We start from the raw sequence: 13,058 nt of genomic DNA, 5'->3' as shown, positions 1-13,058 counted from the left end.
TACCAATTTTGAAGGTTTTTTTTAATGCATGCTGATATGACAGCTGTCACAATACAATCTAACAAATTTGTTTCGAATGAAGTTAAAGACAAGTAAGTGCTACTACAGCCATCTTACAGAAAAAAACCAATGAACTTTCTGGCCACCCCAATATATATGCCATTAGGTATCTGCTCTGGATGCTGGAGTCTAGGTAAGCTTTGCTGGATGAGACTGAGTAGGCTGGGAGGGTCTCTTATTTTGAGCTCTGGACATATTCCTGGAAAGACACATAATGTGGTGCATCACGTCTAACCCAGAACATCTTTCCCGGGTCTGGACCGCACGGCGCCATCTTGTCATCCTAGCCAGGCTCCCTTTTTCGTAACTGCTGACGCTACAGCTGGGTGATGCACGCCTTTGGGGGGCAGAGAGCAAGGCTGCTCTCTGGAGTCTGGGTCTGAACTCTCCCTGAACCTCCCGTAGCTGAACTTACCAGGCAGCGGCACTGTTGGCAATTCTGGACCCAGGTGTCACCACTGTTGTACAAGGTTTCCCCATTTTGGTGGAGGCACTGACTGCTAAGCCTTGGGTCACATTCAGGGCAGCAAAAAAGATCAACCGTGGGATTCTCACAGTCGCAGACCATCCGACGACACATTACAAATCCATTCTGTAGGAGAAGGAAGAAGAGCAGTTACCAAAAGCCTCCATTTCTCGATATACTAACATACATGTGTCTGCATGTGTGTGTACATATATACACATATATATTATATTTACATATAATATGTACATAAAATTGTAGATGTTGATTTGAAAGTTGAGATAATTCGCATTGTTTATTCAATAGAATTGATTTTCGTTAAAGTTTCATTTTATAACAAACATACAAAAATTACCCAAGCTTGAGAACTTCTGATTTCCTTTCCACAAACTTCTTGACTAAAAAGAAAATTTTCCAGAAATGGCCTGAATAAAATTACAAGAACTACATGGTCCTTATGTGTATATGAATGTGTGTGTGTGTATATGTATAAGCGTATGTGTACTTGTTTACTAAGACAATAATCTGAAAGCTACCTAAATTTTGGTTTGTGTGAGGGCATGTAGATTTGGTAGCTAGTCAACAAGTCTTACATGTTATTAAGTTTATGGAATATTTTAAACCTTATGTTTTTGTATACATTTTTATCAATTTCTTTCATAATAGTTGAGCCTTTGGTGCATAGCATTACTCATTTAACTAAAATTTAAGTCACTATTATCAGTGGGGTACATGAACATCTCTCTAAAATTCAAATATAACCCAATAGGTATTTTTCACTCCAGGCCACAGCACGTCCATTCCGGCTTCATTTATATATTCACTGAAATGTGATATTATGACTATGAAAACAATAGCATAGTTAGCAACAAAATGTCATCGACATGTGACAAATAAACATATTGTGGTATTTCCATACAATGAAATACTATTCAAGAACAGAAAGAAATGGGTTACTGATATATGTGCATGTCATGAATATAAATGAATGTCAAAACCATAACGCTGGCAGAAAGAAACCAGCCACAAGGAGCATGTGCTATATGATTCCATTTATATGAGGCTCCAGAAAACACAGATCTAATCCTTAGTGACTGGAGATGGTGCTTGCTTGCAGCTGGGGCATGGGACTAACTAAGAAAGGGCAGAGGCAACAGTTGGGGTAGGTGAAAATGTTCTGTTCATACTCATTGTGGTTAAATGAACATATGGATTTTTCTAAGTTCATTAAGCTGGTCCCTTGAAATATATGCAAATTACACCTCAATAAAAATGATTAAAATTTTTTACTTATACCAACCTGACATGAGCACACAGAACACCGGTCATTTTCCAACACCCAAATCTGACCATTGTGCTTAATTTTCCCATCATGCATGCAGTCCCCGGTACAATTCTTTCCATGAGGACATCGGCAATCATATCCACCATCCAAGTTAAAACAAATGGTATCATTGGTACAGCTGTGCCTGCCGGTCCCACACTCGTCGATATCTACAGTAAAAAAAAAAAAAAAAAAAAGGACAGCAGCCAATGTGCTTAAAATATGCTTGGTTTCAAACAACTACAGTCAGGCAAATTGTCTCCTGACGTCACACCTAAATTAAGTTTCATCTTACTGGCATGCATTTTAATCATCTAGGGATTTCCCAGGAAAATATTATCATGTTTGATTTCAGACACCAAATAACCTTGCTTATATTTTTGACTTTTATATCTCTGTAAATCCCATTAGGCTTTATGAAACATATTTTTTTGAAAGTTAAGAATGGGAGTCAATTTATCAAACAAAACCAGTTTGGCAGTGGAAATTCTAAAAGGGCCTATGATTTTTTATTGAGGAAATCATTGTCGATGTTAAAATGGTATGAGCAGAAAACCCTCTCTTAGTGGGAGATAAAATGTCATGGGAACCCTGAGGCATTTTTTTCAATTTCCAGCCCAATTCTCACAGCCATGTCAGCCGCATGTAAGCTCTTTGCAGTGTTCTCTGCTTAGCTGTTCTTCCCTGACAGTCTAGGAATTTCCACACCATCCTTGATCCCTGCTCTTCCCCCACAGAAGGGCAAGGTACCACCAGCAATCGCCATTCTCCCACAAAGAATCCACCACTTCCTAACTTTTCCATTTCAGATGATCATTTCTTCTCCTGCCTGACTCAGTTGGCAACTGCCCGTGCCTCACCCGCCCTCACCCAGTCCACGGCAATCCCAGACTAAAGTGTTTCCATACAGACGAAGAGCAAACACCCTGACCCACAGATCAGGCCCATAGGAGGAGATGTGGCTCATTTTGTTTATCCCCATCATTTAAAGGTCACAAGCCAAAATACATTTCAGGGATATTGTATGAGCAGCAGTAAGCAGTCCCCCACCCCCATTTCATTTGTTTCCTCTGAGTAAAGGACAAGAAAGAAAGAATTAAATTATAATAGGAAAGTGGGTTAGACAGAGACAGAATGTATAGCTTTTAAGTAGGAGAAATGTACATTGATTTTATTCCACAATTTTAAAAATGGAGTTTAGTAAATATTTTTCTTAAGTGGTTTGATTTCAACAATATCGGAGACATGGACTAGTCAAGATTATAGTTTAGCTATATTTAAAATCTTAAATACTTAAATTCTGTCATATATGAATTCCTGAAAATAAGCCACATGATGCACTTCTATTTACCTTGATTTTTTATTAGTTCCCATCTCAAAAAACCAGCAAATTGAGTCAATGGCCGAAAAGATTTTTATTAAAACTATGATAAACTATAATAATAGCATGACTTGCCAAAGATAATACTGCTTATAATTATAGACTGTGATCAAAAGGAGAACTGTTAGCCAATATCAGAATACTTTAAAATATTTTTAAAGTACACTGGTTAATATATATTTTTCCAGATCAGATACACTTTTCTCTGGGTAATGGAAATGAAAATTTTAAAGTAGCCCTATATTTGGTATATTCAGAATAACAAGGTATATTTGATGAGTTGAGCTTCATCTCCCATTAAACACTTTTATAATTAGGAATTATAGTAAGCAGGAAAAATGTTACCATAGTTATTTGGTCTCTTTGACTCTACAAACTCTACAAAAACCTCTTATTACATAGTCCTTTGAATATACTCTTAATGACATTATTTCATCAATGGAAATCAATAGCTGGATTTTTACAATCTTTTCATTTTGCCTGACATTTAAAATAAAAACTCTGATATAAGATCATGGGGTTTTTTTTTCCCCCCTTAAAGGCAGAGAGAGGCCTTGGATTTGCTGCAGAAGACAAAGAAGAGATGTCCAGGGACATCCACGCTCTTAAACAAAGAACAATTACAGTAAAAAAAGAGAGTAAAATGTTGCTCACAACAGTGGTTGACATGTACTTGTCATGCATGGAGAAATGTGCAGGCAAAAATATCATAATGGATTAATCATGGCCTTTTGTTGTCCAGTGGGATTTGAATTAATTCAAACTCGTCTTTTCTGCTTCTCTACACTGGGTTCCCCCACTGCAGAGAATATTCTTGATTGAATGGTAGTACAGGCTTTTTGGAATTCAGTTTTACATGTAGTTTTATTGTAGTGTTTGGTTCCTAAATTACATATTTATAAAGGGTTTACATTCTGCTTCTATATTCTGCTTTGAAAAGCCTACTATGGTATATAAAATTTCTAACTGTAAAAATACCGATAACCCCTTTAGTGAGTTATTGGGAAAATGCTGCTGCTATATCCACTAGTCACGTCTCAGCTGTGTTCTAACTTGACCTACCACAGCCCCTGACACAGTTCATTCCCCCTCCCTGACAAATATTCTTTACTCACTTTTTGTCACATGCTTCTTTGGTAGCTCTTTAGGCCCTGTCTTCTGCCCACGTACATACTCCCCAGGTGTGGCGACGACACTCTGAATAAGCTCTAGCCCCTCAAAGAAGAGGTCTAGTCCAGGCAAGTGCACGTGTGAAGGCACAGCATTTAGAGCCACTGAGGCTGGTACAATTCATCGTCCAAGGAGAGCAGAGTAAGTAAAGATGCAGCTAAAGAGGTACTCAGGGCCCAGGTAAAGGTCATGTTAAGAAAAGTTGCATTTTATCATAAACACCATATAATGTCATTTTACAGAATTGCAAAAAAAAAATGTCACAATCAGATATCCTTTTTAGAAAGCTTCCTTTGGCTTCATATTGGGAAAGGAATTTGAGTGGATCAGAATTTGGAGCCAGGAGATCAATCAGCAGGCTCTTTCAGTAGTCCAGGCAAGAGATTGCCATATCATAAAGCAAACTCTTACATGGTAGTTGGTATTACCAGATTCTAAGTGCTTTCATATAATGGCTCGTATAATCCTCACCACAACTATGGAGGGTACAATTACTATCCCCTTTGTACAGATCAGGACATTGAGGCATAGCAGTGCTGTGTAACTTCCCCATGGTCACCAGTCAGTCAGGTATAGGGAGCCCACGTGAGAACCCACGCCATCCGGCTGCAGGTCTGTGCTCCTAAACCCAGGGCTGTGCTGAACAGTGGCACTGGGGACGCATAGAAAGAAACAACGAAGACAGAATCATCCAAGAAAGAAATGACAATGTTGAAGCAACTTAGTGATTTGCTGGCTACAAAGATTCGGGAGAGGGAGGGATCATGAACGATGTTCAGATTTCTGGGCTGGAAAATGTGGTTGATAATATTTACAGAGAGAAAAGCAAGATTTTGCTGAGGAGTGGAAGTGGTAACAGGGTTGAGGAAAGACATGAATTTGTTTAGAACATTGAATTACACTTTCCTCTGGGCTTCCAAGTGGAGCTGTCCCGTAAATAATTGGATATATGGGGCTAGAGTTCAGAAAAAGGACTGGGCTGAAATATGAACTCAGTGAAAATATATTTTCATCATCCACTTTCTCAAAAATTGTCCTTCAGACTCCAGCTTAAACTTCTTTGTGAGCTATTTAAAGCTACTTCCTTCCCCGGCACTCTTTCTCCATCTCAACTTGCCAATAACCACCCCATACTTGAAGCCCTACAACAAATGCTAGATACTCGAGGCTTTCTTGATCCCAAACAGGAAATGATTTCTCTCTGTTTCCTCACAGTCCTGAATTCATATTTTTTTGTCAAGTATTTATGACTTTTAACCTTGTAGCTTTCTCCTTTATTAAAAACCCCACCACATTCTATCTAGTCTAACAGTTTTTGTTCTACATATTTTATCTCTTCTACAAGCTGGGAGCAGGGACCACCCTCCTTATATTTGTGCTCAGCGGACGCCTGGCAAAGCACCTCCAGGTACCAATGCATATACTCAGTAACTATGTGTTGATGTGAATTGGACTGATTCATCTCATTTTGTCCTTATTTTAGATTTAGGTTAACGATTTATAGTGTTTAGTTTGAACATAATGCTAAAAAGATGCGATCCTATAAACATTTTTTTCATCTTACCAGTTCAAAACACCTCACCAAGCTTAAACATAATCCTGAAATTAAAGCAGTGAAGTGAAATGTGGACATGAAAATAAGATAGTATGTGAGAAAAAACTGGGCTTTATGCTCAGAGAGAGACTATTTTAGGGGCGCAGGAGCAACGGTGACATGGACAAGGAAAGTGTTACCCTGCACGTTACCTGGGATTTAATGTCTACACCTCGGAGATAAAGGGCTCAGCAAAACAGCATACGCTTTGTACGAATGCAGCTTAGAAGCATGTGCCTGCAGGTTGCGCAACTGAAGCCTAAACAACAGCGAAATAGTGCACAGTTCTGTGTTGGTGTCTGCCAGGATGGATCTCACACTTCACAGTGACTGCAGATGCACCGCTGTGGCTTTGTCCGCCTCCAAGTGCTTTTGTTGTTGTTCAGCAGCAGACACATGGCACCTGCTCAGAAATGATCATACTCTTCAACCTGCATCTTCTACAAACTAATGTTTCCTACAATTCCACAAATCACTGAAATTGCAGTAAATGGATAGATGTTTAGAAGAAGCATTTTAGTCTTTATATATATATATATATATATATATATATATATATATAACATAGGTGGGTTCTTTTAAAAGAATCCTTCAGAGCACATTGTTTTCTGAAAGAGTACATTGTCATGAAGGAGAACTGTATTTTTTTGTGATAATCATTAAATTCTAATGGAAGATAACAGAAGAATCATCATTCCAGAATTGTGGTTTTTAAAAAATAACAATTTCCACTGTTCCTGTGTCTATGGCATTTCCTTGAAAAGCCCTTTCTCCATAAGCATCTCAGAATATTTTACTTCCCTATCTTCAACTTTATTATGTGTTACTTTAATGGCTAGTTTAATTTTCATTCTTATTTTCTGAACACTCGTGAATGTACTAATTATATTTTGTCCTGATCGTTACTATTTATACATATATTTACTTCTAACATAGTGACTATAAATCATACTATATACATACTTTAAAAGCAAAACAAAACAAAACCTAACCCAAGGCTATTTTTATGGGCTTTTATAGAGAGAGAGAAGGGAGAGAGAGAAACATTGATGTCAGAGAAAATAATTGATCAGTTGCCTCCCGTACATGCCCTGACCAGGGATCAAACCCGCAACCTAGGTATGTGTCCTGACTGGGGATCAAACCAGCAATATTTTTGGTGTACAGGACAATGCTCAACCAACTGAGCCACCCAGCCAGGGCCTATATATCTATTTTAACATAGGTTATATTCCTAACACACTTCCAATTAAAATACCATCTATCATGTACCTCAATCTTTTTTATTAGAAAAATAAATATATCATTTATTATGTGAGAACTATTGTGGACACTGATGACTGACAAGCAAACAAAGTCTATGACTCCTGAAGTTATGCTCTATAGCAGAGAATGAGCAAGGAAACAAATTAATATATACAAACATTTCAGGAGAATCGATAACCTGTATGAAGAAAAGTGAAACAGGGTCACTGAATAACATCAGGGGTAAGATGCTATTTTAAACTGGGAGTCCTCAAGAAGCATTTTAGAAGAAAGAGAAATTAAATTTAAAATGAAGCATGCTAAGATCTGGGGAAAGAACTTTCCAGACAAAAATAACAATACATGAAAAGGGAATCGGTTTGGTTTATCTAAGAAGTATCAAGAAAGCCAAGTACCACATCATGCAGGCCTTTGTAAACCATTGTTAGGGTTTGGGTTTTACTCTCCGCTGGTGAGTGAAGGGGGAAGCGGTAAGGTTTATGAGAAAGCCAGGAGAGAGTGGTGTCCTCAAAGCCAAGTGAAGGAAGTTATTTTAAGAGGAAGGAATGATCATCTGGGCCAAAGGGCTGAGACATCAAGCAAAAGACTGACCAATGGGTTTGGCAAGATGGAAATTGTTAGTAATCTTGAAAGGAGGGCATTCCCCGGAGCCCTGGGACTCAAGCTTCCTGGGAAGCAAGAAAGCAGAGATAACAAGACTAGACAATTCTTTCAAAGAGTTTTGCTCTAAAGGGGAGTAGAAAAATGGGGGAATATTTGGGGAATCTGGTAGTGTCAAGGAAAGTTACTTTTTGTTTGTTTTATGTTTTAAAGGTGGGTGCTACTCCAGGCTCTTTCTCTGCTAATAAGAATGATGCAGGAGGAAAAGAGTATAGTATGGAAGAGAATGGAGAGAGGACAAGGGCAAAGACCTCACGGAGGCAAGAGGGGGTGAGGCGCAAGGTACAATGGAGGGTTTAATTTTTGACAGGACAATGCAACTTCATTCTGTGAAAGCAGTAGATACAGACATAAATGAGAGTTAGCCAGTGCAGCTCCTGGTGTAGAAGTGAGGTACTTCTGCTTTCTCAGTTAAATAAGAAGGATGGCATCAACAGAAAATGAAGAGAAAGGAAGTGATATCTAAGCTTAGAGGAAGTGGGGGGAGGTATGAAATGGTTGGATCACCAGTTGCCGGGGAAAGTTCCTAAGGACATAAAGTAGGAATGCTGCACAATGCTGATGGCCCTGGCAGGTAGCCTGTAAGATGACCCCCAATGACCCTCAGCGTTGAATTTTTAGGCTCTTACATAATCCTATCCTCTAGAATGGGGGGTAGATTTACTGAGTCACTTCTAATGAACAGAATATGGGAAAAGTGGTGAAATGTCCCATCTGAGATTAAGTTATAAAAAAGTTATGCCAGGTTGTGAGGGACAAATACCATATGATCTCACCTTTAACTGGAACATAATCAATAGAAGAAAAAAGCAAACAAAATATAACCAGAGACATTGAAGTTAAGAACAATCTAACAATAGCGGGGGGGGGGGGGGCGGGGAAGAGGGGATTACAGGAACTACTATAAAGGACACATGGACAAAACCAAGGGGGAGGGTGGAGGTGGGGGAGGGAGGTGGGTTCAGCTGGGGTGGGGTGGAGGGATGGGGAGAAAAGGCATACAACTGTAATTGAATAACAATAAAAATTTTTTTAAAAAAAGCTATGGCTTCTGTCTTAAGCACCTGCCCGCTCTTGAGCTGCTCACTCTGGGTAGCCAGCTCCTCTCTCTATCTTGAGGCAGCCCTGTGGAGCGGTTCAGGTGCTAAGGAAATAAGGCATGCCAATAGCCATAAGAGTGATCTTGGAAATAGAGTCCCATTCCTTCCAACCCCACCCCAGACAAGCCTTCAAGATGGTCAACAACTTAACTGCAACCTCATGAGAAATCTTGAACCAGAAGCTTACACCTAAGCTGCTATGAGATAATTTTTGCTGTTTTCAGCTACTAAATTTGGAAGTAATTTTTTATGCTTCTTTAATACCACCCTCTTGAGATTTGTCGTCACAAATTTAAAACACAGTAAGCACAATTACGAATGTAAAGTGCAATAGCAGAGGTATGTGTTTATTCTATTTGTGTTCTGATGCTCAGAAAACGGTGTGCAAAGGTCCCACACAAAATGAAACAAAGGTTATCCCAAGAGGAGAAGTGGAAAGGATGGGGTAGAAAGGGATGAAATAAAGATGCATTTTCAGTACACACACACACAATATTTCTATATGGTTTGAGTTATTTATAATCACATTATTTATATTCATCCTTTAATGTGAACTTAAAAGACAAAAAGAAGCCCTCTTTCTCATAATATACTATAGAATGTAAGCTAAACAGTTTCTCAGGGAAGAAGAAAGTCACACTGTTTGATCTGCTTCTTGAACTGCAGTGTGGTTCTTGGCTTTCTCTACGGGGCTGGAAGTATTCACTGGAACACGAACAAGTGCAGGGTAAAACCCTCAGACCACAGGTAAGCGGTTACTTGCAAATGCCAGGTTTTAGCCCCTGCTAAAGCAATAGTATTCCCATTCCTACATAAAAATTCAGATGGCCCTCTGCTCAAGGTCCAGAGCTCTGCAGCTGCTGTCAAAGCATGCTGGGAGCTTTGGCATCTATCACCCAAGTCTACTTCATGTTTCTCCCAGTGAAAACCTTTTGAGGCACAAGGATAAAAGGCATCTTATCATTTAGGTGTCAAGTGCTGTTAAATTAGAGTCTCCAAGGTTTTCATTGACTTTGTCATTTTAGCCACATTTTTCTCTCAGGCTGTTACTCTATGATGGTGTAAATGCGAATGGAGAAAATAATGACTTTTTGACATTTGTTTTCCATTCCTGTGCCTAACTGGAAGGATGATGGCAAATCCTTTCAGTGAGGGAGGTTTCCCTGACCATTATTCACTAGGCGCTGCCTGCTCTCTAAAAATTGTGCCCCTTAACAGAAAGTGTAGAGAAGCAGAGTTGTTTGCCAATTCACTGGAAATATTCCAAAATTCATGGTAAATAATAGAATGTAATCTGGGGGAGTTTTCCTCTCCTATGAGATTGAAATCTTTCAAGCAGGGCCCATATCTTCTTTATTCAACATTCAGCGTTCCCTGACCATCTCTTCCTTTGCTGGGCCAGTGATATGTTAGGAGTAGCCCAGAGTGTCATATATTGTGTATCTTACACTTGGCCTTATTATCACCATATTTCCTCTACCTTCTTTTTCTCTCTATCCTGCTTTCATCATCTATTTTTCTAGCTCTTTTTGGGTCATATTTTTGCATGCTTCCATTCAGAAATTTATCTGCTACTATGGGTTTATTCATTCTAAAACACCCTTCCATGGTTGCAAGTAAACACAAAGAATTAGGTTAGTGCCATAAATTTTAATGATCTAAAAATCAAATGATCATAATTAGCAAGCACCACTTACATTTTGACATGTTTGCAATCACTGCTGTGTAAACACACAGCAAAAATCACCAACTAAAAGATTAGGTCAATGGCTACTATTTACATCTTACTGTATATTCCTCAGGTTCAAGAGGAGTTCTTAAATTCTAGGTCTTCTCCCGCACTGACCTTCACACGAGTCCCCGCTGGGTGAAAACATTCCATTGTCATGGTAGCCATCTCTGCACTCACAGTGGTACCATCCAGGCAGGTTGATGCAGTTGGCGCGGCTGTCACACTGAACGAAACCATCGGAGCACTCATCGATGTCTGGAGAAGAAAACAAAAATGGGATGTTATACAATTACTGCTCTTATCTCAAAGACGCAAAAACCATCCTACTAACATTTTAGTGCCAGCAAATCCTAAGAACTGAGAAAACATAAGACCGAGAAAGTCTACTTGGTTACTGGGAGCTATGCAGAAAGAACGGAGTGGTATTGTGAACAGGAGAAACACCTAGACAGCTTCTCTGTTGCAAAAGAAACCATTTGTGATCGCCATTAGCACTGCTCACCAAGTACTTCCAGCTCTTCTAGACACAAGCCAGGATTGCCACGGGGCTTCCTAGAGCTTATTAGGGAGACATGTGTCACTGCTAGGAAGAGCCTTGAAGATTCGGTGTGGGGTGTGCACGTATTCTTCCCTACCACCGTGACCAGTGACCTTCAGAGGCTCTGAAGGTCAGCAGCCCGAGTTCCTGAGTAACAGTGGTGTGGAGCACATTCCTCCTCTACTTGGAATGGACATACTATATGAGCAAGAAATTGACATTTTTGCTCTAAGCCACTGACCTTTTAGGGTCTTTTATTACTATCAGCAAACCCCATTACAGCCTAATCATTCATCATCAATATGTGCCGACTGCATTCACACATTAATATACTTCATATTCTGAAAATATATACCATTGTGTCACTTTTTAATAGGTTTCACATCTATTATCACATTCAACCCCCAAAATATCTTGCCATGTAGGTAGCATATCAGACAAATGAAGAAAATGAGGTAAAACGATTACATGGGATTTAGGAAGGTCACCTATACATTCGTTCGTGGCTGCCTGCAAGTAGACACAGGCTAAAATTGGCAAAATTCTCTCAACAAAGAGAGCTAGGTATCTTGAACCTCATATATTTCCCCCAGTCACTTACTACTATTCCTGAACAGGATGAGCCCTTTATTTTCCTTGTTCTATTTGCGGCATAATTGGAACATTCACCCCACCCAAGCATTTTCCTTTGCTCGTAGAGAGAAAAGTAATTCCCAGAGCTGCCTTACGGAGTGCCCCCTTCCTCTCAAACACCTCTGGGCTTTGGGGTTGACGCAGGCTCTGCTGAGTGATAGGATGGCACTGCACCATTGCAGCTGCCAGAGTCACATGCACCCCACTGCCATCTCAACAGCCCAGTGCTTCCCGCACCTGCATCTGATTTCCCGCTGCAGGGACCAGGCACAATGATGTCCCTCGTGTTGAAGGGAAATCCGGTTGCTTTTCACAGCCCTTCCCCCAAGACAGTCCTCTCCAGCCCAGCAGAATCTGCCTCCTTCCTAGCCCAGTCTCATCTAACTCCAAAGTTTTGGAAGTATATATTCCTTTCACTTTAAAAAAAATTTCCTCTTTTCCTATGTTCAACTTTGAAAGACAATTTTTTGAATAAATAAATAAAGTGTATTTTTTTAGAAAAAGAAGAAATAGGCCATCCTTCATTTACTTCTAATAGTCCCAGAGTTCCTTCACTAAAACGAGGTGCAAACTGTTCTCTTAGACTAGGTAATAGGCCAAAAATATATATTTTATATTACTGCAAAATTTTTGCATTATTTCAGAACTATGAGTGTTTTTGCCTCTGTGGTTCCTCTTCTGAAGAGTCAATTCCTACTGTCAGGAGTTACTGCTGTCACAATAATTGTCCGTGGCCAAGTCGGCTAACCACTGACTCCCGGATACAAGTGGATTGCTTCCATTTGCTAAGGCCTCATAGGTTTTATGAAATGGCCTATTTATATTTCAGAGGCCTCTCTAACTGATGAACCCCAATTGTAAATGAGACTAAAATGCTATGCTCATTCAGCTTTGTACAGTCTTTTCTTCCAACCCAAATGATGCAGAAAATTGATTATAGCATTCTTGAGTGTATGGACAAAAGAAATAGCTTGAAATTTAAACTTTACAAGTGAGTTTATTGGAAGAAGGCTATGAGTGTTATGCTTAGAATATCTCATTTTAGAAGATTTTGGTCATTAATGCTGGTGATTTGGAAGTAACCATTAATGGGACAGAGCCTTCTCCACTGAAGCCACTCTTACATCTATAGAT

At 39.5% G+C, this 13,058-nt stretch overlaps 1 protein-coding gene across 1 annotated transcript in view; it reads right to left on the bottom strand.

Annotated features, from left to right (window-relative positions):
* The window catches only part of NELL2 (neural EGFL like 2), a 335,374-nt gene that overhangs the window by 16,718 nt on the left and 305,598 nt on the right, over window positions 1–13,058 (bottom strand). The window contains exons 18-20 of the mRNA XM_024575537.3: window positions 10,868–11,008; window positions 1,827–2,020; window positions 476–652 (exon numbers count right to left, since the gene is read on the bottom strand). Of these exons, the coding sequence (XP_024431305.2) occupies window positions 476–652; window positions 1,827–2,020; window positions 10,868–11,008 (512 nt within the window). The remainder of the gene's footprint in view (window positions 1–475; window positions 653–1,826; window positions 2,021–10,867; window positions 11,009–13,058) is intronic.

The sequence above is a fragment of the Desmodus rotundus genome, chromosome 3 (assembly GCF_022682495.2).
Source record: "Desmodus rotundus isolate HL8 chromosome 3, HLdesRot8A.1, whole genome shotgun sequence".
In the NCBI taxonomy this organism is placed as follows: domain Eukaryota; kingdom Metazoa; phylum Chordata; class Mammalia; order Chiroptera; family Phyllostomidae; genus Desmodus; species Desmodus rotundus.
Note: the sequence above shows the minus strand (reverse complement) of the source record. Positions and strands in the feature narration are given on the sequence as shown.